Here is a 26,097-nt window from a genome sequence, read left to right as displayed (position 1 = left end):
AGTTACAAGACTCTTGTCTCTATCACAGATTTTGTGTCTGGCACTCAGTAAGTGTTTATGAATGATTCTTGTTGGGGGATTTGCATGCTTTGCAAGAATTCAGATGTATTAGGTTTTACTCTTACCTTTCCTAGGGCCTAAAAAGTCACCTCGTTTCCCAGTGACATTCAGCAACCACATAAAAAAAGTAATAGCAATTGTTGGTATATAGTGAGAAATGGGGTTTTTATAAATTAGCTTAAGGGGTAAATTAAAAGTGTGATAGGCATGTGAAATAAGCTAGGTAATTTAGAAAATTATTTCCTTCTCTGTCTTTTTTTTTTATTTCCAACATCTCAGAATCCGTAGTGTTTGTGTTAATCAAAGGTGTTCCAATGCTTGGTTTACTCTTACCAATTGTAACAAAGTATTTCTTAAACCAAGCTTGATCCTTAGCTTGGATTTGTGATAGGGTGCCATTTTTTGCTTGTCCCCAATGGGACATTATGGGAGTCAGCCCAGGGGATGGTGGTACAAGGGTGCACATTTCATCCTCACACGGGTCAATTAGCTTTGCTGTAAGAAAAACAACCTTGGCAAAGGCCCTTATATCCGGGTCAGCCATTGTGCAGACGCCTACTTTTTGGTGCCAGGAACAGCAAGGGAAAGCACGCAGATGGTTCTACCCAGCCGGTAATAGTATGAGAAACTCAGCTGGAGGCCCCGGTGCTGGCTGGGTGGTTTCATCAGTTGGTCTGATCACGTGTAAGCAGAGAGGGAAAAACCCTTGTTAAATAAAGTAACATCTGTGCTAATTGGCATGGTGGAGGAAAGAGCTATTCTGGTTTACAAAAGATGGGTCAGGTTGCCTAATTATAAAAATACAACATGAGATGATAGAGCCTAAAAATCCAAAAGATGGGGACATTTCTCCACAGATGCCATTTAATTAGAGCACCAAACACAGTCCCTTCTAGAAGAGACCTTTTTTCCCCCAGTTAAAATGTTCAATAGATAAGCAATTGTCTTAATAACTATGCTTAACATCTTTATACCTTTTGAATTTTTAAAGGCTAGGAAGTTCCTGAGACATACCATCTGTCTATAATTATTTATTTAAGGGAGGAGTTATAGGATTTTTGTAAATAATAAGGTTTGTAACTATGCAAGTAAGGTTTTATTCTTCCTCTGGTTATACCTGTGTGAGGTTGTCCTGGTTAAACATTTTAATTTCCAGTATAATTATTTCAGGATTATAAATTTATTCAGTTTACTTAGAATTTGTAGTACATGATCCTATCTTCTGGCACCATTCTTATCTTTTCTGTTTATTGTTTTTTTGTAAACAACTTCTAGAAAGGCACAGTTAGATTAAAATAGCTCACAATGTTGAAATGGCAATAGGCACAAAAGCACATTTCTAAAAGCTAAACATATTTAATAAATATTACTTATTATGATTATTGTAAAAATACATTCAGAAGATCCGGGGTGAATTTAAATACCATGGATTATGGACATGTCTTACTTTATCCGTCTTTTTATTGCATTTATGTTTGAAAAGCATCTTTTCTCTGAAATTTATACACAGCCTCTGTTTATCAAAAGTTACAGAAGAGAGCATTCATAATAACAAAATTAATTCATATTTGGTTTTAAAAATAAGTGCTTATGTTTACAGTAGGATAAATTGATACCTAATAGTCTTAAGAATTAGCTCTAAACAGAAGAATGAAGCCACTCTGTACAGAACTGACCGAGGGAGATTAGAAAGCTGTGTTGGAAACCTGTCTGCCACCCTGCCTCTCTTCTCCCTGCATCCCACTCCATGTTGAGCAGAGGTCTTTTGGACTGTTACCAAATATGCATCTAACCATGCTGCCATCTGTTAAAACTGCCTTAGAGCAGGGAAATAGTGAAGTGTTTCACAACCTTTCCTAGAGGGATTGGAAACTGTATTCAGAGATAGAAGGGCATGAGATGGGTCATCTACATCCTTGCCATTCAAAGTGTGGTCGGTGGACCAGCTGCATAGTCATCCCCTGGGAGCTCGGGTTAGACATGCCAGAGCTTGGGCCCCACCCCAGACCTCCAAAATTAGACTGCATTTAACAACATACTCCAGGTGATTTGTGTGTATATTAAAGATTGAAAAGAATTAGTCTAGGAGTCACTGAGTACCAAATCTGAAATGAAATTTGCTATAGATAAATCCAGCTTCAAATATATCCTAGGATGAACATGTTCTCCTGTGGATGATCGCAAAATGCTGTGCTGAAGGTCATAGAACACTTTCCATGCGTTTCCTCTATTTTCAGCATTTTACATATATTAACTCCTTTAATTCTCGAAGACTCTATGAGGTCGGTGCTCTCATTACCTCCGATTTTACAGACGAGAGAGCTGAGGATAGAGAGAATGGGGTTAACTCCATGTACCAAAAAAAAAAGGTACTAGTCATAACTGGACAATAAGTCATTTCTACCTCATCAAGTAGAGCCAAAAGAACAAAATTGGGTAAGGAATTAAGATTTTTTTTACCCCCTCAATAAAAATTATGAGAGGCACCTGAATAAAGAAAATTTTTTCTCTTAATTTTGTGAGCCTCACATGTTCTATTTTTAAAATATCATTTATAATCCATGTCCCATATGTCCCACCCACAGCAAGCACGTGATCTGAATTAATTATTTTAACCTGCCAAAACCTGACTTCAAAAGGATATTTGGAACACTTTCACGTGTAAAGCAATGAAGTTAATATGGATTTAATGTGTAATTGGTCAACTCTAGGGATATGCTAAAAGTCACATTGCAGTTTGGGAGAGGAAAGATTTGCCTGGAAAAATAAAAGTTTCTCCCTGTATTTCACCTGGTGGCCCTGCCCTCTATCTCTCCTTGGGCTGCTGCAGGGAGGATGTCTATTTCCTAGGACCGGCTGAGGCAGCATGATCATGCCTCACCTGGTTACTCTGATTTTAAGGCAAGCGGTTTTTAATTTTATTAATTGTAAGGAGGCAGTGTTCTCCTTTTTACTGTGGTAAAATAGACATAACGTAAAATTTACCACCTCAACCATTTTTAAGTGTACATTTCAGTGTATTAAATTCTTTCATAATGTTGTGCACTGATTCCATAAACTCTTTTCAGCAAAACTGAAATTCAGTACCCATGAAACAGTAACCTTCCATCCCGCCTGACCTTGCCCCTTGCAACCGCCATTCTACTTAATGTCTTCATAATTTGACTCCAAGTACCTTGCATTAACGGAATCATACAGTATTTGTATTTTTGTGACTGGCTTATGTCACTTAGCACAATGTCCACAAAATTCCTCCATGTCGTAACATGTATCAGAATTTCCTCCCTTTTTAAGGCAGAATAATATTCTATTATGTGTATATACCACATTTTTTTAATCCATCAGTCAGTGGACACCTTTTTTGCTTCCACATTTTAGCTATTATGAATAATGCTGCTGTGAACATGAGTGTAAAAGTATCTCTTTGAGACTCTGCTTTCAGTTATTTGGGGTATATACCCAGAATTGCTGGATCATTTGGTAATTCTACTTTTAATTTTTTGAGGAATGTCCATGCTGTTTTTCACAGCAGCTCTACCATTTTACATTCCCACCAGCAGTGCACAAGGGTTCCAGTTTCTCCACATCTTCCCCAACATTTGTTATTTTCTGGTGTTTGGATAGTAGCCATTCTAATGGGTGTGACATGGTGTCTCATTATAGTTTTGGCTTGTATTTCCCTAATGATTAGGGATGTTGTGAATCTTTCCCTGTGTTTATTGGCCATTTGTATATCTTCTTGGGAGAAATATCTATTCAAGTCCTTCACCTGTTTTTTAACCAGGTTGTTGTTTCGTTATTGACTTTTAGGATTCTCTGTATAAGCTGGATATTAATTCCTAATCACATGTAGGATTTGCAAATATTTTCTCCCATTCTGGGGGTTGCCTTTTTATTCTGTTGACTATGTCTTTTAATGCACATTTTTACTTTTTTTTTTTTTTCATGAAATCCAGTTTGTCTATTTTTTCTCTCGTTGCCTATGCCTTTGGTGTCATATCTAAGAAATCATTGCCAAATCCAATGTCCCATGTTTTCATCTAAGAATTTTGTAGTTTTAGATCCTACGTTAAGTCTTTGATCCATTTGGGTTCATTTTTGTGTGTTATGTTAAGTAAGGGTTCAACTTCATTTTTCCTGTAAATAGATACTCAGTTTTCCCAGTACCATTCATTGAAAATACTGTCCCTCCCCTATTTAATGGTCTTGGCACCCTTGCAAAAATTGACCATATATGCAAGAGTTTATTTCAGAGTTCTCTATTCTAATCCATTGGTTAGATATCTGTCTTTATGCCAGGACCTCACTGTTTTAATTATGGTAACTTTGTAGTAAGTTTTGAAAGTTTTGAAATCAAAGTATGAGTTTTCCAGTCTTCCTTTTTTTCCAGTTAGTTAACCTATAGTGTAATATTAGTTTCAGGTGTACAGTTTAGTGATTTAACACTTCCATGCAACACCTGGTGCTCATCACAAGTGTTCTTCTTAATCCCCATCACCTGTTTAACCCATACCCCCACCGACCTCCCCTCTGGTAACCATCAGTGTGTTATCCATAGTTAAGAGTCTGTTTCTTGGTTTGCCTCTCTCTCTCTACACCCATTTGTTTTGTTTCATAAATTATACATAAGAGTGAAATCATATGGTATTTGTCTTTCTCTGAGAGACTTCTTTCATCACGATTGCTTTGGCTACTCAGGATACCTTCAGATTCCATATGAATTTTAGGATGGGTTTTTCTATTTCCACAAAAAAATGTTAATGGAATTTTAGTAGGGATTGCATTGAATCTGTAGATCGCTTTGGATAGTATTGACATTTTAACAATATTAGGTCTTCCAATCCATGAACATAAAATGTGTTTACATTTATTTATGTCTTCTTCAATCTCGATGATGTTTTGAAGCTGTCATTGTACAGGTCTTTCACCTCCTTAGTTAAGTCAATTCCTTAAGTATTTTTTTTAATGCTATTGTGAATGGAATTGCTTTTGTAATTCTTTTTCAAATTGTTCATGGTTAGTGTGTAAATATTGCAAACTCATTTTTCTTGTTGACTTGGTATCCTGCTACTTTGCTGAACTCAGTTATTTGTTCCAACGTTTTTTTGTGGGGCTTTGTGTGTGTATGTGTGTGAAATGTTTAGGCTTTTCTACAGACAAGATCATATCATCTGCACATAGACAATTTTATTTCTACCTTCAATTGTGAGTGTTTTTTATGTCTCTTTCTTAATTTCATAATTGCTCTGGGTGATACTTCCGGCATTATATTGCATAGAAGTTGTGAAAGTGACATCTTTGCTTTTTTTGTCCCTGATCTTAAAGGAAAAGCTTTCAGTTTTTCATCATTGAGTGTGATGTTCTGTGGTTTTTCCATATATGCTTTTATTATGTTGAGGGAGTTCCTTCTATTGATAGGGTTTTTTTAGTGTTTTTCTTTTATCATAAAACGGTGTTGAATTTTTGTTAAATGTTTTTACTGAGCATTTGAAATGATCATATTTTTTCCTCATTTTGTTAATGTGGTTTATTACATTGAGCAGTTTTCATATTTGAATCATCTTTGCATTCCAGGAATAAATCTCAGCTGGTCAAGTACATAATCCTTTCAATATGCTGTTGAATTTGTTTTGGCTGTTAATAAGCTGTTGAATTTGGTTTGGTTTCTTACATCAGTGTTCATAAGAGTTAATTCGTCTGTAGTTTTCTTATAATGTCTTTGACTTTGGTATCAGAATAATACTGGCCTCAGAGAATGAGTTGGGAAATGTTCTCTCATCTGCAATTTTTGGAAAAGTTTGAAAAGAGGTAATTATTTATTCTTCTCTAAAAGTTTGCTAGAATTCACCAGTGAAATAGTCAGGTCCAGAGCTTTTCTTTGTTGGCAGTATTTAAATTACTGATTCAATCTCTTTATTAGTTATAGATTTATTCACATTTTTTATGTGAGTTAGTCTCAGTAGATTTTGTGTCTCTAGGACTTTGTTCAATTCCTCTAGCTTATCCAGTCTCTTGGCATATAGATGTTCATAGGTACTCTCTGTCCTTTTTATTTATGTAGAATTAGTACAAATGTTCCCACTTTCATTTCTGGTTTTACTAATTTAAGTCTTCTTTCTTTTTTTCTTAGTCCATTTAGCTAAAGGTTTGTCAATTTTGTTGATCTTTTTGCAGAACCAACTTTTGGTTTCATTGATTTTCTCTAGGATTTTCTATTCTCTATTTTGTTTATCTCTGCTGATATCTTTATTCTTTGCTTCCTCCTGCTAGCTCTGGGTTTAATTTGTTTCTTAAGTTGTATAATTAGGTTGTTGATTTGAAATCTTTCTTATTTTTGTAATATGAGCATTTATAGCTATAAATTTCTACCTTTAACACTGCTTTTGCTGAATCCCGTAAGATTTGATGTGTTGGGGTTTTGTTTTTATTTATCTCTAAATATTCTCTAATTTCTCTTGTAATTTCTTCTTGGATCCACTGGTTGTTTTAAAGTTTGTTCTTTAATTTCTACATATTTATGAATTTTCCAGTTTTAATTCTATAGGTGATTTTTAACTTTATCTCAGTGTAGTCAGAGAAGATACTTTATATGATACCTGTCTTTTTAAATTTATAGAGATTTAATTTGTGGCCTAACATATGGTCTATTCTATAAAAGATCTGTAAACATATGAGAAGAATATGTATGCTGTTGTTATTGGATAGGGTGTTTGTATATGTCTGTTACATCTAGATGGTTTATTGCATTGTTTAAATACTCTATTTCCTTACTTATCTTTTGTCTGGTTTTTCTATTCATTGTTGAGAGTGGAGTATTGAAGTCTCCAACTATTATTGTAGGAATGTCTTTCTCCCTTCAGTTCTGTCAGTTTTTGCCTCATAATATATGTTTTGTTAAGTGTGTAAATGTTTATAATTATTTTATCTTCTTGCTGTATTGAACCTTTAATTCATATATAATGTTCTCAGTGTGGGTATCTTTCAGTTCATCTTAATTGGATCTGTTAACCTTCTTGCATGTTTATATGCATGTCTTTCATCAAATACAGGACATTATCAGCCTCTCTATCCCTTTCTCTTTTGGGGGGACTCCCACAATGTGCGTATTGGTCCATTTGATGCTGTCCCAAAAGTCCCTTAGCTCTGTTCACTTTACTTCAATCTCTTCTTTCCGTTCTTCAGATTCAATAATTTCCCTTTTTCTATCTTCAAGTTTGCTGATTCTTTTTTCTGCCTGCCCAAATCTGCCTTTGAATCACTCTAGTGAATTTTTCGTTTCAGTTACTTTTCAGGTCCAGGATTTCTTCCTTGGTTTCTTTTAGGGTTTTAATCTCTTTACTGATGTTTCTATTTTTATCATCCATCATTTTCTTGATGTTCTCCACATCTTCCTTTAGTTTTTTGGGCATCTTTAAGGTGGCCGTTTTAAAGTCTTTTTCTTTTTTTTTTCTTTTTTAAAGATTTTATTTATTTATTTATTTGAGAGAGAGAGAGAGAAACAGCATGAGAGGGGATAGGGTCAGAGGGAGAAGCAGGCTGCCTGCTGAGCCGGGAGCCCGATGTGGGACTCGATCCCAGGACTCCAGGATCATGACCTGAGCCGAAGGCAGCCGCTTAACCAACTGAGCCACCCAGGCGCCCTTTAAGTCTTTTTCTAGCAGATCTGCTATCAGGTCTTTTTCAGGGACAATTTCTGTTCAATTATGTTTTTCCTTTGAATGGGTCACACTTTCCTGTTTCTTTGTGTGCATTGTGATTTTTTTTTTTAAAAAACATTTTGAAAACAACATTTTAATCTAATAATGTGGTAACTCTGGAAATCATACTCTCCTCCTTTGCCAGGGTTTACTGTTTTTTGTTATTGGGGGTTTTTGTTATTGGGGTTTTTTGTTTGTTTGTTTGTTTGTAGGCTGTCTCTGTACCAGTGATCAGCCTGAGGCATAAATTTATGGTCTTCTCAGGTCTTTTCTGAACCTGTGCCTTTCCCTGGGCATATGCAGTCACATTCTTCCCTCGTGTATGTAGTAGCTTTTGAATGTTCTAGTCTTTAATTGTTGACTCCCCAAAGGGGAAAAAGAGAAAAATGAAGTAGGAGATAAAATGCAGGCTCTTTAAATCCACTGGAAGTCGGCAGGGTGCGGGGGGAGGGGGTACAACAATAGTGACCACTTTCTTCTTTGTCTCCAACTCTGATCAGAATCAGCAATCAGTGATCAGAGTACAAATCCCTGATGTTTGGAGAACAGGGTTCTTTTTGCCCATCCCGGCTCTCACAAGTTGCATGCAAGCTGCTCTGGGAACAAATACAAAGCTGCTTGCTACAGGGCTAGAGATGGGGGATGGGGAGCTGCTATTCTGCTAAGAGCTGAAATGGACCAAAATTAACCTCGGTTTACCCTCAAGGCTTCCCCTGGAAGTAGTCAGCCTTCAGTGGACTTCAGCTTTCTAAAATAGTTACATGACACAGATTCTGCCAGTGTAATTGTTTTCTAGGTGGGGAGACAGATTCCTGGTGCTTCCTAGTCTACCATATAACCAAGAGGCAGTATTCTTCAGTGTAGTGGTTTTTAACAGTATGAAGTCATATAAAATAATGTCGAGTTTAGGGTTTAGTGCCTTTTTTTCTAGACTACAATAGGCAGGACGGAACATCACCATTATAGCACGATGTGAGTGGAGGGAGAGGTCTCAGTGATTGTTATAGAAAACCCATCCTGCGAGGATATCTCTGGTGTCTGCAGGCAGTGTGCGTCTCAGTGGTGGGACATAACACTGCTTCAGCAGCTGAGAAACAAGGAAGTCTTCTAGTGTAAATTTTGCTACTGGCGAACTACCTAGCCATGTTAAAGTTTATTTGTAAAATGAAGGGGTCAAAGTAAATTATCTTTAAAGGCAAGTTCAGCACTGCAATATCATTTGTTACCTTAAAATGTAACACCTTAAGCTTTGAATTTCAGTTTGAAATTTCCATTCATATTTAACTTTTTTTTTTTTACATCCTGTCTGAAAGCAGGAACTATTTTATTTACTGGGGAATTCGCTTACCATCTTTACTCTTTTAAGTATCTGTAAGAATCTCACTCTTTCTAGGCAGTCCATAAAGAACAACATACAACCACTGATGTTCCTACTTCAGATGCATAGAAGGAAGCCCTTTGCCCTGAAAGTATACTCAGGGTTTGCACACTGGACAAAATATTATAGTTATTTACTTTTTTACAAGTTATTTCATGTAAGTTATTCTTACTGTTTAGTGTTGTTTAGAGTACAGGTTTGTTTAGACTGTAGTGTTGTTTAGAGTTTGATTTGGAATAAACTTTGGTGATTTAAAAATATTAACATCTTTTTCTCCTTGGTAATCACTTTTTACTTTTTTTTTTCCTCTGTTTTCCTCTCTATTATTTGAATAAGAACTTAATTTTATTATTACAAAAATATGGTCTGATTTCATTGTAGAAAATCCAGAAAAAAATAAGCAAAAAGAAAAGGGAAAAATTATGTATAATCCCACCATTTGGAGAATAACTAATATAAACACTTCGGTGAATATCTTTCCTTTTTTTTTTTTTTTTTTTCCCAGAAACAATCATTCTTTTCCTACTACTTTGTAACTTGTTTTCCCTAATATGATGTTATTGTTAAATGTTCTCCTATGAAAACATTTCAGAAAGTCGCATAATACTCTGTTCATGAATGTACCACCGTTTACCTAAGTCACCTGTCATTAGACATTTAGGACTTGTGTGGAGTACGTGTGTATGCATGCTGTCACTGAATGTACAATGAGTATCCTGGGAGTTATGTTTTTGCCTATATCCAAAATTCTCGGAGTAACTTCCTGGAGTTATATAAATAATCTAGAGACAATAAGATGAACATTTGAGTGTTTGCCATGTACCAAACACCATGCAGAGCACTTCATATGGAAAATCTAATGTAATTCATCCTCCAATAATCATCTGACATAGGAATTAGCAGTATCCCAGTTTTAGAGACAGGAAACGGAGGGTCAGAGAACTTGGCTCTCTCCGGTCAGGGTCACAGAGATGGCAACACAAGCACAATGTATCCTGACCCCAAGGCTTGTGATCAGATTCCAGCATGCTCCAGCATGGCAGTGCGGCTTTACACACCCAGACCACTTATTTTTATACTCCTCACAAGTCATCTTTGTGCTCTTCTTCCGTTTTGTTCTGGTGGTGTCTTCCTCTGCTGATACCATATGCTCTGGCTTGGATTTCATCCACACCGTGTGTGTATTTTGCCCTTGTGTACGCCACAGCTTCCTCAGAACATCCGTAGCCTTCCCACTTTTCTCCTTGAGACTTTCCGTTTCCTTCACTTCCCACTTCTTGTTCACCCATCTGCTCAAGAGAGACTGGGCGTCTTTCCTGTCTTCTGGTTGCTATATATAGCCTGTTCCTGCCGCCTGCAGTTGGTGTCGGTTCTCCTGCTATCTGAGGGCACCCCGGGAAGCTAAGCAGAACTCCACACCGGGGCTCTAACTGCCCCACTTTTCTCCCAAACCAAGGACTCTGGGGGTTTGAATCCATCCATGGACAGAGGCACTGCTGCAGCCTGCTATCATTATCGTGAGCATGGTGCGTGTGAGGGGCGTGGCCACAGCCGTCTGCATGTCAGACTGCAGCCCTTAAAACATCATTAGCTGAAGGAAAAATGTATAGAGATGAACCAGAGGGGAGGGGAGCTTTTCTGCTGACCCTCAGCTCCTGCTATTCTCCACTCTCTGGCTCCACTCAATGGCTGCGTTCTTTGCCCGGGGCCCACACTTTTGGTTCTGCTCTTTGTTTACCGGGTCCCTGCCTCCTAAAACACCTTTATGCATCCTTTTTTCTGAGCCAATTCCCCCTTCTTCTTGAAGACCCACCAAATTGCTGCCTTTTCCAGAAAACCTGCTTTCCTTTCCACCTCTTGAATTGGAAGTCATGTGCTCCCCCTAGAACTGTGAAGCCTCATCCTTCATATCCTCTACAGAACTCGCCTTACTCCTTTCTTACCTCCCTTTAAACTTGTAGAGATCTGAATCCATGTCTCATTCATCATTGTATTTCCCACAGGATCTAGGAGTACACATGACTGTACTGCTGAATGTATTAATGAATAAGTGAATAAATAATAAACTACAAAAGCTTGTTCTATTAACCAAGAAATAACAGGCAGACATTGAATCATTTTATAAAAGTGATATATAAAATCCATATACAATTAACCAATTTATACAGTTGATAATATTTGAGTAGAGGTGTAATGATATGTCAGCTATTTGGGGGGGTGGAGGATGGGGGGGTAAAACAATACTGTCTAAAAAGCAAATTAAAAAAAAATGTCTTCAGATACAGTCAAAACAACAACAAAAATAGAAAACATCTGGTCATACCTCAGTGTTTTCGGAGGAAAACAATTAGTAAGCAATTTGGGGTTAGGACCTAACAATGTAATTGGTGAGTCTCTCTTAAAGGAAACTGAGATGTGAGGTTATTCACTGGAAGAACCATAGTAATTAAGCCTAAGAAAGAATGTGTACCCAGTGAAGAAATGGGAGAGTGGACCAAGTGACTTGGGTCCTCAGTTAGCTGCCTAAACCTTGGCACACACTTCCAGAAAATGTGGCTTACAGAGGAGGAGACAACGTTCCGTGCAGGAAATAATGAGAGAATCTACCTCATGGTTTTGTTGTGAGGAGTAAGTGAGTTGATGCAGTCAAAGCTCAGTGGCTGGCATATTGTAGTTGCGATAAAGAGTTGGATACTAGCTGTTTTTCTCTTCAGGTGGAGTTGCCCTCATTCTCTGGTCCTGCCCTACAGGGCTGCCAAGTACGGTAGGTGGTGTGCACTCTAGTCTACATGTGGCCATACTTCATAAACCTCCATCCGTTTCTTGCCTTTAGCCCTAATTAGTCTTTCTGGGCTAAGCCACATAAAGTTTTGAAACTATGAACCAGTGTTTTCCAGCAGTAAATCATAAAGCCCTATACTTAAATTCCATTTCACAGTTTTGACCTGATTATAAACAAAATTTGTAAAAGAAAGAATAATTGCCTTTATTGAGTCCCTGGTCGGTTTGCCTGTGCTCTCATTTCATTCTCCCACCAGTCCTGCCGGTGGAGGTGAGGGGAACAAGAAATTACAGAACTTATCCAATATTACACAGCTAGGAACTGGCAGGAACATGATTTGGACCTAGATGTGTCTAGGCCAGACTTGCGGCCTCATCCACCACTCCCTCCTGTAAAGGAAGGCAGAACGTATATGCCAGAGTAAATTTCATAAGGAGTTCTCTCCAATGTCTTATTTACACATCAAAATCACACTAACTGCTTGTTTCCATAAAACTTCAAGGCAATTAGCCAAGCATTTGTTTTTGATTACAGAGGACCAGTTTGCCGAAAACAAATGACTAAAGCTGTGAGCGTTTAAAGCATGTTAGTTGGAGGGAGAGTCAAGCATGAGAAGCTAAGATAGAAATGTAAAGTTGGTGCCCATAATCTTAGAAGCTCGATTCTTGGCTCTTCTTTTATCAGTAATTATATAATAGAGTGACAGTCACCCTTTTGCCTCCAAGTGATTCCATTTCTATTTATAAAGTCTGAGAAAGTTGAAGGGTTTAGGAATGTTTCAAGATTATGCCAACTCTAGTGGGGTAATACCCTGGATTTCAGATGTCCAAGTGGAAGAGTTTCTTGGGCCCCTCAAACTGTTTCAGCCAGAATGCTCCTCTTATCTTATTTGGTGGGCTTTCCTTTGAAAAAAAGTTTTAAATGAATGAAAGTTGTCATTTTCTACAGTGTAGATTCCATTTGTACTGAGGTTTACTTGGATTTAAGGCAAGAAAATGCTCTTCATTTGCTGCCAGAGCCCTAAGCACAACTGCAGACTTGGAGAACTGTGTATTTATATCCGTGCATGCTCACTCAGCATGTGCTGCGGGCTGCCATGTTCTCAGGGCTTCCCCGCACACTCGTGCAAGTTAAGCACTGCACAGTGTAGAGGACACCGGTCTCATCACGTTTTTATTATTATAACGTTCCTGCTAGCACAGTAAAATGTTTGAGGAAGAGACCCTCTTTGAGCTGCAGACTTCCTCCAGCTGTCCAGCCCCTCACCACCAGCAGACCGGGCCTCTCTCCTCCAAAGTGTCTCCTCTCAAGCTCTTCTTCCCTCCCAGCTTTTAAAAGGAAAACAAATAAAATAAATCCACTTAGATAGGAGTGACTACTGAAGATTAAAGCCCCCAAGGGCTTTTATATTTTAGAAGAAGTGATTGCTAAATCCAAATTAAACTAATATATAAAATAAATAGAGAGGACGCTTTTAAGCCAGGAGGCAGTGCATTCCTAATGCCCTTTGTCCACACTGGGCTGACAGCATGCCAGTTGGTAGCCACATGTAAGGAGAAACTTAAGCCATTGCTGGGCCCCCTTCTTTTAAAAGACTGCCAAGCTCTGGCCTCGCTACAGTTCTGAGCTCATCTGGCTGGGTTTGTGTCTGTAACCCACTGAAAAAGTGACTTGTTCAGTAGAGGTGTTAGGAGGTAGGGACCAGGATTTCCAAAACAATTATTCTTATTATAAGGCTTGCATGTACTCTACCTCATACTTTAGTAATTTATAGAACACTAATATCCCAACTACAAGACTATAAGCTCCTTGGAAGCAAAGTGTCTGACTTATACCTTCTCCAAAGACTGCTGCATTTAGGCCCAGATTGGGTGAGGATTACTTAGGGTTACATGACTTGTTAATGGCAGGACCAGAAATAGAACTCGTGATTTCCTTGAGCCATATACCAACCTAGTGTTCTGTGCGTTCTACCCGCTTCAGTTATCTCTTGCAGCATAACACAGCGCTCCAAAATTCCACTCCCTGAAACAGCAACACTGCTACTTCTCTTAGGCTTACGGTCAGGCATTTGGTTGGGCTATTCTGCTTCGTGTGACATTGACTGGGTCGCTCACTTAGCTGGCTTCAGATGGATTGGGCAGAAAGGTCCCAGAAGATTTCATTTCCATGTCTAGAACCTCAGTGCTTCTCCCATGGCCTCTTTCTCTCCGTATTTTCTCTTCTCTCTGTCAGTATTCTAGCCTGAACTTCTTTACAGCTTGGTAGCCATCTTCCTCTAGCAGAAGTAAGCAGAAGTTGGCAGGCTTCTTACACTAGTCCAGAACTGACAGTGTGACTTTTACTGCATTCTCTGGGTCAAGGCAAGTCACAGGCCAGCCCAGATTCAAGGGGAGGGAAAACAGACACTACTCCCTCTCAATGAGAGGAACAGCATATACATTGAGGGAGGGAAGGAATTGATGGTGGCCATCTTGGAGACTAACCATGACCGTAGTTAACCAGCAGATGTAGCCTTCTCTCCCTAATTCCTAGGGCCCTGACAGAACAGGAAAAACTCAAGCCTGTGCAGAAACAAAGGAGAAAAGGGAGAAGAAAAATGCCCCAAAACACCCATCCCTTTCCATCTCAAAGCCCAGCCAAAGAGTTAGAAAGGTGGCACCCACCTACCCTGCCCTGCCCTTCTGATCATTCCTTGGCTGAGTTACTTCTGGTCATTATTTGAGCTGCTCCTTTTGTGCCATATGTAAGGAGCACGATTAGTGCTGGTGTATCCTACAGTGGGCATTTTACAATAATTTGGTTTTAGAGCTACTGCTATGTCTGTTTTCTGTGTCAGGCTTTTAAATGCCTATTTCTAAAGGCTCATTCTCTATGTAGTAGTTAAAAACAATACTTTTCAGTGCTGCATTGTATATTGCTAAGATGTAATACACCTACAAGTAACCTTTTCAACTGTTAATTTCCATCTATAAGTCCAAGTATACTCCATCGCTAAGAAAAAGGCAGGTCTCATTAAGTTGCTCTTGCTTTCTTTTTAACAACACAGAAGATTCTTACGTGAAAGAGTAAGCACCTAAGACTGGAAAATCAATTTTCTAGCCTATTCAACCTCTGGCAACATCCTTTCTTTGTATTGTCACAAACTTGGTTTAAAAATTCCTACAGGTGAGGATTACAGGCATACTTTGTTTTATTGCACTTTGCAGATATTACATTTTTTACAAATTGAAGGTTTGTGGCAATCTTGCATCAAGCATGTCTATCTAATGGCACCATTTTTCCAACAGCATTTTGCTCACTTCATGTCTTTGTGTCACATGTTGGTAATTCTTGCAGTATTTCATTCAAATTCATTCATTATTAATGTATTTGGTGATCTGTGATAAGTGATCTTCGATGTTACTATTTAAGTGTTTAGAGGTGCCACCAACTGCACACATTTGAGATAATGAACTTAATAAATGTGTGTGTTCTGACTGCTCCACTGACCATTTCCCCATCCATCTCCCCCTCCTTGGGCCCCCTATCCCCCGAGACACAATATTGAAATGAGGCCAATTCATAACCCTCCAGTGACCTCCACGTGTTCACGCAAAAGGAAGAGTCACGCATCTCTCACTTTAAATCAAAAGCTAGAAATGATTAAGCTTAGTGAGAGAGGAATGTTGAAAGCTGAGATAGGCTGAAAGCTCGCCCTTTGGTACCACACAGTTAGCCAAGTTGTGAACGCAAAGGAAAGTTCTTGAAGGAAATTAGAAGTGCCGCTCCAGTGAACACAGGAATGATAAGAAAGAGAAACAGCCTCATTGCTGAGAGGGAGAAAGTCTGAGTGGTCTGGATAGAAGATCAAACTGGCCACAACATTCTCTTAAGCCGAAGTCTAATCCAGAGCAAGGTCCTAACCCTCTTCAGTTCTATGAAAGCTGGGAGAGGTGAGGAAGCTGCAGAAGAAAAGTTTGAAGCCAGCAGAGGTGGGTTCGTGAGGTTTAAGGGAAGAAGCCATCTCCATAACATCAAAGTGCAAGGGGAAGCAGCAAGTACTGATGAAGAAGCTGCAGCAAGTGATCCAGAAGATCGAGCTAAGATAACTAATGAAGGTGACTGCGCTAAACAACACATTTTCATTGTAGATGAAAACAGCCTTCTGTTGGAAGAAGTTGCTGTCTAGGTCTTTCATAGCTAGAGAGAAGGAGCCAGTGCCTGGCATCAGCTTCAAAGACCAGACTCACTCTCATTAGGGCCTAATATAGCTGGTGACTGTAAGTTGAGGCCAGTGCTCATTGACTGTTCTAAAAATCCTAAGGCCCCTAAGAATTATGCTAGAATCTACTCTGCCTGTGCTCTATAAATGGAGCAACAAAGCCTGAATGACAGCACATCTATTTATAACATGGTTTACTGAATATTTTAAGCCCACTTCTGAGACCTCCTGCTCAGAAAAAAAGAAAGATTCCTTCCAAAATATGACTGCTCATTGATAATGCATCTGGTCACCCAAGAGCTCTGATGGAGATGTACAAGATTAATGTTGTTTTCTTGGCCACTAACACAGCATCCATTCTGTAACCCATGGATCAAGGAGCAATTTTGACTTTCAGGTCTTACTATTAAAGAAATACATTTTGTAAGGCTCTAGCTGCCATTGATAGTGATTCTTCTGATGGATCTGGGCAAAGTAAATTGAAAACCTTCTGGAAAGAATTCACCATTCCAGATGCCATTAAAAACATTAATGAAGCATAGGAAGAGGTCAAAATATTGACATTAACAAGAGGTTAGAAGAAGCTGATTCCAGCATTCACGGATGACTTTGAGATGTTCAAGACTTCAGTGGGGGAAGCCACTGCAGATGTGGTGGAAATTCAAGAGAACTAGAATTAGAAGTGAAGCCTGTGGCTGTGACTGAATTGCTGCGATCTCATGATAAAACTAACGGATGAGGAGTTGCTTCTTATGGATGAGCAAAGAAAGTGGTTTCTTGAGATGGAATCTTCTGGTGCAAATGCTGTGAAGATTGTTGAAATGACAACGAATTTAGATTATCACATAAACTAGTTGATGAAGCAACAGCAGGGTTTGAGAGGATTGACTCCAATTTTGAAAGAAATTCTACTGTGACTAAAATGCTATCAGACAGCATCACATGATACACAGAAGTCGTTCATGAAAGGAAGAGTCAATCAATATGGCAAACATCATTGTTACCTTATTTTAAGAAATTGCCCCAGCCACCCTAGCCTTCAGCAACCACCACTCTGATCAGTCAGCAGCCATCAATGTGGAGACAAGAGTCCTCAACGGCAAAAAGCTCAGATGATAGTTAGCATTTTTAGCAAAAAAGTATTTTTTTCAAGATTCTATTTTTAAGTAATCTCTACACCCAATATGGGGCTCAAACATACAACCCTGAGATCAAGATTCACATGCTCTATGACTGAGCCAGCCAGGTGCCCTGCAATAAAGTATATACATTGTTTTTTTAGACATAATGCTATTGCACACTTAATAGACTACAGTATAGTGTAAACGTAGCTTTTTTAAAATTTATATAAGCACAACTTTTATATGCACTGGGAAACCAAAAAATTCATTTCACTCACTTTATTGTGATACTCTCTTTATTGCAGTGCTCTGGAACCGAACCCACAGTATCTCTAGGGTATGCCTGTATTCTCTCGCTTTGAGAAAAATTCTCTTAATCTTCTAAATTTCCTTGAGAAATTTTTTTGCATGTATGTTTTTTTCCTTAAAAAAAAAAGACTTGTTGTTGTTGTTACAGTTAGATTGTCTTTTACCATTTAGATAATTATTCAACCCAGAGTATTTTTTCCTAGAAACAATCACATAAATAAAATTCATTGGTGTCATATCACAAGAGGAAATGTAAGAGCAGCTATTTATGGGCTGTAGGGGCAAAGCTTTTCCAAGTGCTTTGGGAAATCTTTACATTTTAAGAGATTATCATTGTCTCTGGTTCCCCAAATGTGTGTGAGGAAATGTAATGTTCTTGTACCCGGCTATCTAGGGTGTAGGGTCCACTGAAATCGCATTTATTCTCTCAATTTGTATGGCCCAGTTATTGAAGATATTGTATGGATTCTTTTTGTACAGGGTTGTATGGGTAAGCATTAACACATGGCACAAAGCTCGGATTCAAGTCCAGATTTTTTTAAAACTCCACTTTACCCTTTCTCTTATTTTGCTGGTGGTGGCAGTGGTAGGTTTGCTCTTGTTTACTTGCTATTTTCTTTTGTTTGTCTGTGACTGAAAAGACATTGTGCCTCTTTAAAGTCGTCCAAATCTTTTGGAGACCTTTGGGGATTTTATTTGAATTTTTTAAAATTTCCATACCGGGGTGCCTGGGTGGCTCAGTCAGTTAAGCATCTGACTCTTGGTTTTGGCTCAGGTCATGATCTCATGGGTCTTGAGATTGAGCCCCACATTGGGCTCCGCACTCAGTGGAGAGTCTGCTAGAAGATTCTTTCCCTCTGCCCCTCCCCCCAGCTCGAGTGTACACACTCTTTTTCTCTCTCTCTCTCTAAAATAAATAAATCTTTAAAAATAAATAAAATTTCCATATCTTTACCCCTTTCATTTTAGGAAGAAGAATTAGAAGCCCAAATTTCCTTCCTTCAAGGACAGTTGAATGACCTGGATGCCATGTGCAAATACTGTGCAAAGGTGATGGACACTCATCTAGGTGAGTGAGCTACTTTGGCCCCGGGAGTAATGATAATCATAACAACAGTAGCCAGTTGGCCCTGGGTTAAACTTTTCACATGCATTATCTCATTAATCCTCACAGCAGCACTATGGTAGAGGTACTGTTACTATCCACATTGTACAAATGAGGAAACTGAAGCACAGAAAGATTAATACAATTTCCAAAGATTATGTCACTAGGATATAGAGTAGAAATTCAAAATCAAGCAGTTCGACCATAGGTTTCAATTCTCAACTGCTACACTACCTTTTGTAAATATCTGTCTACCTCAAACCAAAGTGAAATGTTGAGCTTTCAAGGGGCGCCTGGGTGGTGCAATCGGTTAAGTGTCTGACTCTTGGCTTCGGCTCAGGTTGTGATCTCAGGGTCGTGAGATTGAGCCCCACGTTGGGCTCCATGGTCAGCACCGAGGCTGCTTAAGACTCTTTCTCCCTCTCCTTCTGCCCCACCTCCCCCGATGCTCACGCGCTCTCTCTCTCAAATAAATAAATCTAAAAAAAGAAATGTTGATCTTTTAAGATCAAAGAGTCAGTTCTCCTGTTGTGCCAGCCTGTCTGTAATTACCAATGTGATCATTATTTTGACAGTGCTTTATTTTTTTTTTTTAATACATGTTTTTAACCACTAGCGTGAAATGCATGTCAGGACCACATGACCTTTTCTTACTTCTGACTGCTTATATTCTAAGAAATATTCTAGTTTGAAGTTCCATTTATGTGTGACTCATACATATGTCACAGAAAGTCTTCATGCATTATTCTCTACATTTGTGAAAGTTCTGTATTTTTTATTAGAAATGGTCTCTGCTGGATCATGTATGTTTTACTTTAGCGACTCTGTTCTGCTTGCAGGACTTTAGAATGCAGACTATTAGTGTTTTTTCAGCCCTCTTACGGGCATCCTTTCTTTTTCCATTCTTCGGTGTCTAGCATCTGTAGTTTGGGAGCAAATTAGGAAAATAAAACCTATACTCTAACGGGCCAATATTGCTGCTCTGTGAGTGTGGACAAATGGCAATACCAAGTATTATAAGAAATCAGGATGCATCCCACATATGAGGGAAACCAAAGAGAATCCACCAAGGCCCCTTCCCCCTGGCAGGGGTCCTAGGAGTAGCCAATCTATGGGGCCTTTGCGGAAGGTGGACTCTCTTCCTTAGTCTCCAGTGATCTCTCAGCCTATTAGGTCATGAGTCCATTACACGCGGTCAAAACGGCTATCATTTAAGTGTAGCCTGAACCATCCTGGCCTCTAGTAAGGTGTAAATGTTCTCTTACAGTTGGGGAGGTGCTTGACCTCAGGGGCTGGTTGTCTACCAGGGTCTTACTAGGAAGCTGGCTGAGCCCTGTTCTAGCCTCAGCCTTATTTCTCCTCTCTTGACCACTCTTTCAGAGGAAGAGCTCAAGAGGGGGAAATAACAGGAGAAACCCCAGCAGTTGATCAAAAGGGTAGTATTTCTTATCACAGCAAGAAATGTTACCCTTGTCACATCTGATCCACCCCTGTCACAGCGGTTCATTTATATGCTTCATTATGATCATTTTTTAAAAATTCAGATAGAACTAAGTTTTATGAATCTCAGAGCATCCCAGTTTTTTTTTTTTAAGATTTTTATTTATTTGAGAGAGAGAGAGCGAGAGAGAGAGCACGAGCAGGGGGGAGAGGGAGAGAGATCTGAGCAGGGAGCCCAATGTGGGGCTTGATCCCAGGACCCTGGGATCATGACCTGAGCCGAAGGCAGACGCTTAACCAACTAAGCCACCTAGGCACCCCTCATAGCATCCCACTTTCAAATGTATCAAAAAGAAGTAATGAAGAGAGATAGTTTATATATAAATAATATATATTATATAACTAATTTTAGTTAAATATAATTTTAATTTTAAAGCAAGTATGTGGGTGGGTGTATATGTGTATGTTTGCTTCTCTGGCTATGTGTGTGACCTTTGTATTGCTTGATTTGGGTTTTGACCAAAGTAGAACAAAGAAGTGACTGAGAGGAAGATTTACTGGAACTCTAGAAAATCCTGTTAGGAAATATCTAAGTTGTTTGGTCCACATAGCAGCTTTTAAAGCAGCTTTACTTAAGCCTCAGAATTTTCAAAGAGCTTTTGCTCTTATTTCGGTTTCTCAATCAGCACTGTAAGAGTATTTTCTCATTGCATGGGAGGGGGAAACACTTTAATTAAAGAAAAGCCCATACCAGATGTGAATTTTCAACTAACCGCAAAACTAAATTTGTTTTTGTGTGTACATTTCACTTTCAGCTAGAATCCCTTCATATAGCTGTCAACTTCTTTTCTCCATATAAATAGCAGGACTGCCTTTTTAAAGTAGGGTTGAAGGATGCTATAAAGAATCCTGGGACCCAGGGCCCACAGATGGATTTCATTTCACCTGCCTGTTGGTTTATTAAAGGGTATTCCTGTGTTGTAGGCAGTTTTGATTCCAAGCAAAAATTAGAGGAAGACAAAAAAAGGTTAATTAAGGTGAGGCTCTTGATTTACTTTTTGGCCTACTGTATTTCCTTTAAAAATCACTTCAGTACCCTAGTATTTTTTCCATATGATGTTGTCTATTTTTACTGATTATTAAGGCAGTACAAAATTAGAACAACTGAAAAATCCATTAATAAGTGACTGATTATAACATAGTGTAATGTAACCTTAATATGAAATATTAAAATAGTTATTTATTAACATAAGGAGATGTTCATGCTATATTATTAAGGGAAAAGACAGGTAGCACAATAGTATATATTTGATGCAAAAATAATCATTAACAGTGATGGCCTGGATGAAAGGAAGATTATAGGGGTACTCTCCAGGGGTCCTAATTTTTTATGCTTGGGAAATGCAGGACAGTCAGTGAAAGTCTATAGATGGCTGAAGCGCCTGGATGGGTCATCTTTACACTCCAGGCAAGAGTCAGTTGTAAGAGTGTCTGGAGTGGTGTCAGGAAGGGCAGCCTTGTGTGGCACCAGACTGACACAGGGTGAGATCAGACTCTGTCACTTCTTAGCCCCGCCTTATGATCATGTCTTCGTAGGTACAGCGGAGACACAATTATCTACCTTGCCAGTTTGTTGCCAAGACGAATGTGTTTTTAAAGCCCAGCACAGGGCATGGCCCAAAGTTGGATTTTCAACACAAATTCTCTCCTCTGTCCCCTTAACTCCTAAGTGTCCCTTCTCAGGGAAGATCCTGAGACACTCATCAAGCCCATGACCAGAGTGCTGAGTATTGACTTGTCTAGGCCCCTACAACTAGTTAGTGGGAGGAGGAGGACCAATGCCAGATTTCCCAGCACCTAACTAAATATTCCTTTATCAAATTATTCAGAAAGATGCTGGAATTTGGGACATGCCAGTCCTAAGATGAGGTGTGTGAGCTCTTTGAGCAAGAATAGCTTTAGCAGAACAGAATGACGCAGCCTCCTTGCCATGAGCGCTGCTGGGCCTCCATTCTGCCCTGGGCCACAGGCTACCGCGGTAGCTGTGCGAACTGCCTCAGAAACTTGTTCTGACAGGTCTTTCTCTGTATTCGCTCCTAATGTTAATTGTTTTCACTAAGTTCCTTTTGTTTCAAGACAATTCCATTTCACCCTACAGTTTCATCAGACATGCAGTAATGCCTTAAAATGTCAAGTACAGTTCAAGGCTCTTTTTATAACTGCCAGAACAAATACAGAGAAAAACCTCTCAGTTAAAAGTTATATAAAGGCATTTGTTCAAATGGTCCTTTAATTATAGAGGTAATAACATTGACAGGTTAGCAGTTCTTTCCTTATGGTCCTGGAACCCAAAACTTTGGATTTTGTTTCATCGAAAGGAATATTTGTTTTATCGAAACGCTACCAAGATTCTAATTTTCTGACTTCCACGTAATTGAACTGCTTGAATTCAAAGACTGAGAGACAGGAATTGAAAATACATGTTTTGTTAAACCTAACTTCCCTGTCAACTTCAGAAGACTTGTTTTACGTGTTCATTTTTTGGTTGCTATAGTTACGCCCCTTCCTGTCATCCTGACAGTTGAGTTAAAAGCCATTGACAGGATTAACCTCTGTGGCTGAGCTCAGGCTATTTTTAGATTTGCCGTATTTTACGCGTAACTGCACGTGGCTGAGCAGCCCATGCTTCTCTGATCTGTGAGCAGCTGGGCTGAGCTGCCATCTGTTTACAGGGAGCACGAGCTGCTCACCCTGCTGGCCCTAAAGCCCGCACCTGCCGGCTGCCACCAGAGGTATTTCCAGTCCCCCGCTTGCCGTTTAGACAGTGGTTTTCCAGCCCCTTGCCCTTTCGTGGGTGGTTGTGGTAACAAAGGCAGGGTTAAATGCAGGGAATCAAGGGCCGTTAGGTTTCCCAGAGTGCTGTAGCTCCTTTGATCCTAGAATGCTGAACATCTGGAAGCTCTAAAAGCCAGCGCAGCAGTTCTTCATTTCACAGATGAGGAGACCACGGTCCGAGGAGGAGGAGAGACACACAGCCAGCTTGTGACACACCTGCGTCCAGCCCCAGTTCCAGTCCCTGGCTTCTCTTTCACTGATGCCTCTGCTAAGGCCACCCTTGAGTCAGTAGTGGGAGATCAGATTCTCTGCCGTTTTGTTGCACACGGCATTGTTGACTTTGCACTTGCCACCATATTTATGTAAGCATTAGCTGTAAGAGGCCAGTTTTGAAACTCAGTTTATTTGCTTCCGTAAGAACTTTAGAAATCTGATTTTCTCATGTTTATAAAAACGACTTTCGATGGCTGTCTTTGGAAAGGTTCAATCAGGCAGTTAACTAATGGCATTTGAAAAACAGGGAAAGAAAATGTGATCACCAGACAGCTTCCTCTGTCAGTCACGCTGTGATAAAAGTTTTCATAATTATTTTGAGAATTTTAAATACTGCATTTAATTGTGGGCAGCACAGTCCTCTGGAGAAGGAAAAGATGCCTTCACCTGAGAATCTTGTTAAAATGCCGATTTCGGGTTCAGTAGGTGTGCTCTGGGGCCTGAAGTTCTGCATTTCTAACAGCCCTCCGGTGACCTGATGTTACTGGCCCATGACAGTCTTCAAGCAGCAGAGAGCAAAAGAACTTAAAGTTATGTGGGCATAATTAAATGAATATATTCATAATCCTAGTAATGTATTCCTGACTGCACACTTCAGGCACACGTGCGGCTGGATTCTGTGGGCAGAACTCAGAACCTCCCCTGCTATTCTGGCGGAGCCTTCAATCATCTGAAACTCAGTTCTGTCTTCAGCCTCTTTGAACTTGTTCTATTCTAGTAGTAGAAGGCGCTGCCTACCCCCGCCCCAGTTTTATGATCAGAAGACCTGGAACAACTGGTCAGCATCTCCCTTGTGCCAACCCTATGCCTATTTAGAAAAACTCAGCAAATTATACACTGTCTTATCCTTTCCCGGGTGAAGATACCACAGCTCTGATCCTGTGGCCTCGGTAGAGACTGTCCATCCTTCCTCATGTTGTTTTCCACCTTCTGACTGTCTCCCGTGTTCCCACATGCTCTTCCACAGGGGGAGCCCACACTGATTATCTGTCCCTCTCTCTCTTTTTTAAAATATAATTTCCAAATCCTTCATCTTCCTTAAACTGTCAGACTACATAGCGTGTTCTCAGCCTTCTATTCCAGGCTGCCTCTCCGTGTCCTCCAATCCGGGCCCTCTCCAGCTAACGACCCAGTAGACAAAAGACTTGTCCACCCCATCTTGTGGAAACAGGCTTGCTTCAAAGCTCAAGGATTTTGTGGCCACCACAAGCATCTCATGCTAAGCACAGAGCTTGTGTGTAGGGGAAGGTGAAACCCAAGTTAAGAAGGTTAATCTTCATCAGTTGCCTATTAACACCCACTGCTCATCACATCACGTGCCCTCCTTAATGCCCATCACCCAGTTACCCCACCCTCCCACCAACTGATGAATCATTGTACACTACATCTGAAACTAATGATGTACTATATGTTGGCTAATTAAATTTAAATTTTAAAAAAAGGCTAATGTTTGCTGCCTTGGGCCATGTTTAAATACCAGCTGAGTAGCAGCACTTAACTTCCACTAGATCCTCCTATCAGCAAAACCTTTATTGCCTAAAATTCACAAAAAATTATATCCATCTTAAACCCAGGTCACAGGATCTTATTTGACTAACTGATGTGATTTTAAGTCAGTCTTATTCAAACTGCCCTCCTGTCTCATTGCTTCCAAATGAGACGGACTGATGGCAGAACCCTGGGTATTTCCTTTTAGTAAGTCCCTACCTATGTTTCTGCTTCTATTTTTAGAAGTACATCTTCTGGCAAAGGCATCTAATCATTACTGGAGCTTAGAGACTGTTTACATTCAAAAATACATGTAAAGTCTTTTTTCTGGTTGACCCTCAGCTATATCATGAATATGAGAGATTTTGCTGTGAGGAATCATGTTTCCATGACACTCCCTGGCTGACAGGGTGGTAAGTCCAAAGACAATAAGAATGCTAAATGGTAGAGATGAGTAGAGATTTTTAACTCTGCTAAGCATACTCAGTTTACTTAAGATAATTATTTATTGGCAACAAAAACTAATCTTAAGTACAAAACACATGTTTGCTTACTCTTACCCTTGGATTTTCCTAACTGCTCCTTTCCCGGTGCTGAGTTTAGGGCCTTCAGTCATTCTGGCAGCTGGATGCAAAATAGGACCCTTGATTATATTTTCTGTGTGATCTGCTTTTGCTTTTTAAGAAAATATTGAGCACAAAATGCCTGACTTAATACTTGGCTCTTAAGAAATCATCAGTGAAAGTTATCTCCCTTCATCTGCGCCTATCACTTCTCAATCTGAGATCTGGTTGAGCATGTTAATATCCCTTCATTCTTCACCTGAGAAATATCTCACCTACATCTATTACTCAGGACATAAAAGTCCGCCCTACTGCTGGTGGGAAAGCCCTGCATTGTTCATTCAGCCAGTATTTACTAAGGACCTGCTCTCTGATACAAAAATAGGTTCTAGGAGAAGTAGGTTGAGGGTAGGGTGAAGTGGGAGAGAGAGAGAGAACAAGCACTAAGGAGAATATACCTCATTAGAAATACCTGAAGTGACACACAGTGTCACATGAAACCAAGGTCCTCCCAGAGTGATATCAAAAACATTAGCAGGGACTGGTGGGGTTCTAGAGTAATATGGATATAGTGAACAGAGTACCACATTTGGAACCAAAAGACTTTGAGTCCACAGTTTGCCACATAGCACTGTGAAGTTGCAGGAGACTTTAATCTTTTTTTTTTAAGATTTTATTTATTTATCTGAGAGAGAGCTCAGGGGCCCGGGGCGGGTAGAGAGAGTCAGAGGGAGAGGGAGAAAGAGTCTTAAGCAGACTCCATGCTGAGCATGGAGCCAGACACAGGGCTTGATCCCATGACCCATGAGATCATGACCTGAGCCAAAACCAAGAGTCAGATG

General features: G+C 39.6%; 1 protein-coding gene across 12 annotated transcripts in view; it reads left to right on the top strand.

Annotated features, from left to right (window-relative positions):
- The window catches only part of TBC1D5 (TBC1 domain family member 5), a 587,897-nt gene that overhangs the window by 545,755 nt on the left and 16,045 nt on the right, over nt 1–26,097 (top strand). For all 12 annotated transcript variants that reach the window (XM_054504439.2, XM_045903863.3, XM_064588415.1 and 9 more), the window contains one exon: nt 18,521–18,620. In XM_054504439.2, coding sequence (XP_054360414.2) covers nt 18,521–18,620 — 100 coding nt within the window. The remainder of the gene's footprint in view (nt 1–18,520; nt 18,621–26,097) is intronic.

This window comes from Mirounga angustirostris, unplaced genomic scaffold (assembly GCF_029215605.1).
Source record: "Mirounga angustirostris isolate CCGP_5_RB_7025 unplaced genomic scaffold, mMirAng1.0.hap1 SCAF_1, whole genome shotgun sequence".
Lineage (NCBI taxonomy): Eukaryota > Metazoa > Chordata > Mammalia > Carnivora > Phocidae > Mirounga > Mirounga angustirostris.
The sequence above is the reverse complement of the archived record's forward strand: the minus strand, read 5'-3'. Positions and strand labels throughout refer to the sequence as shown.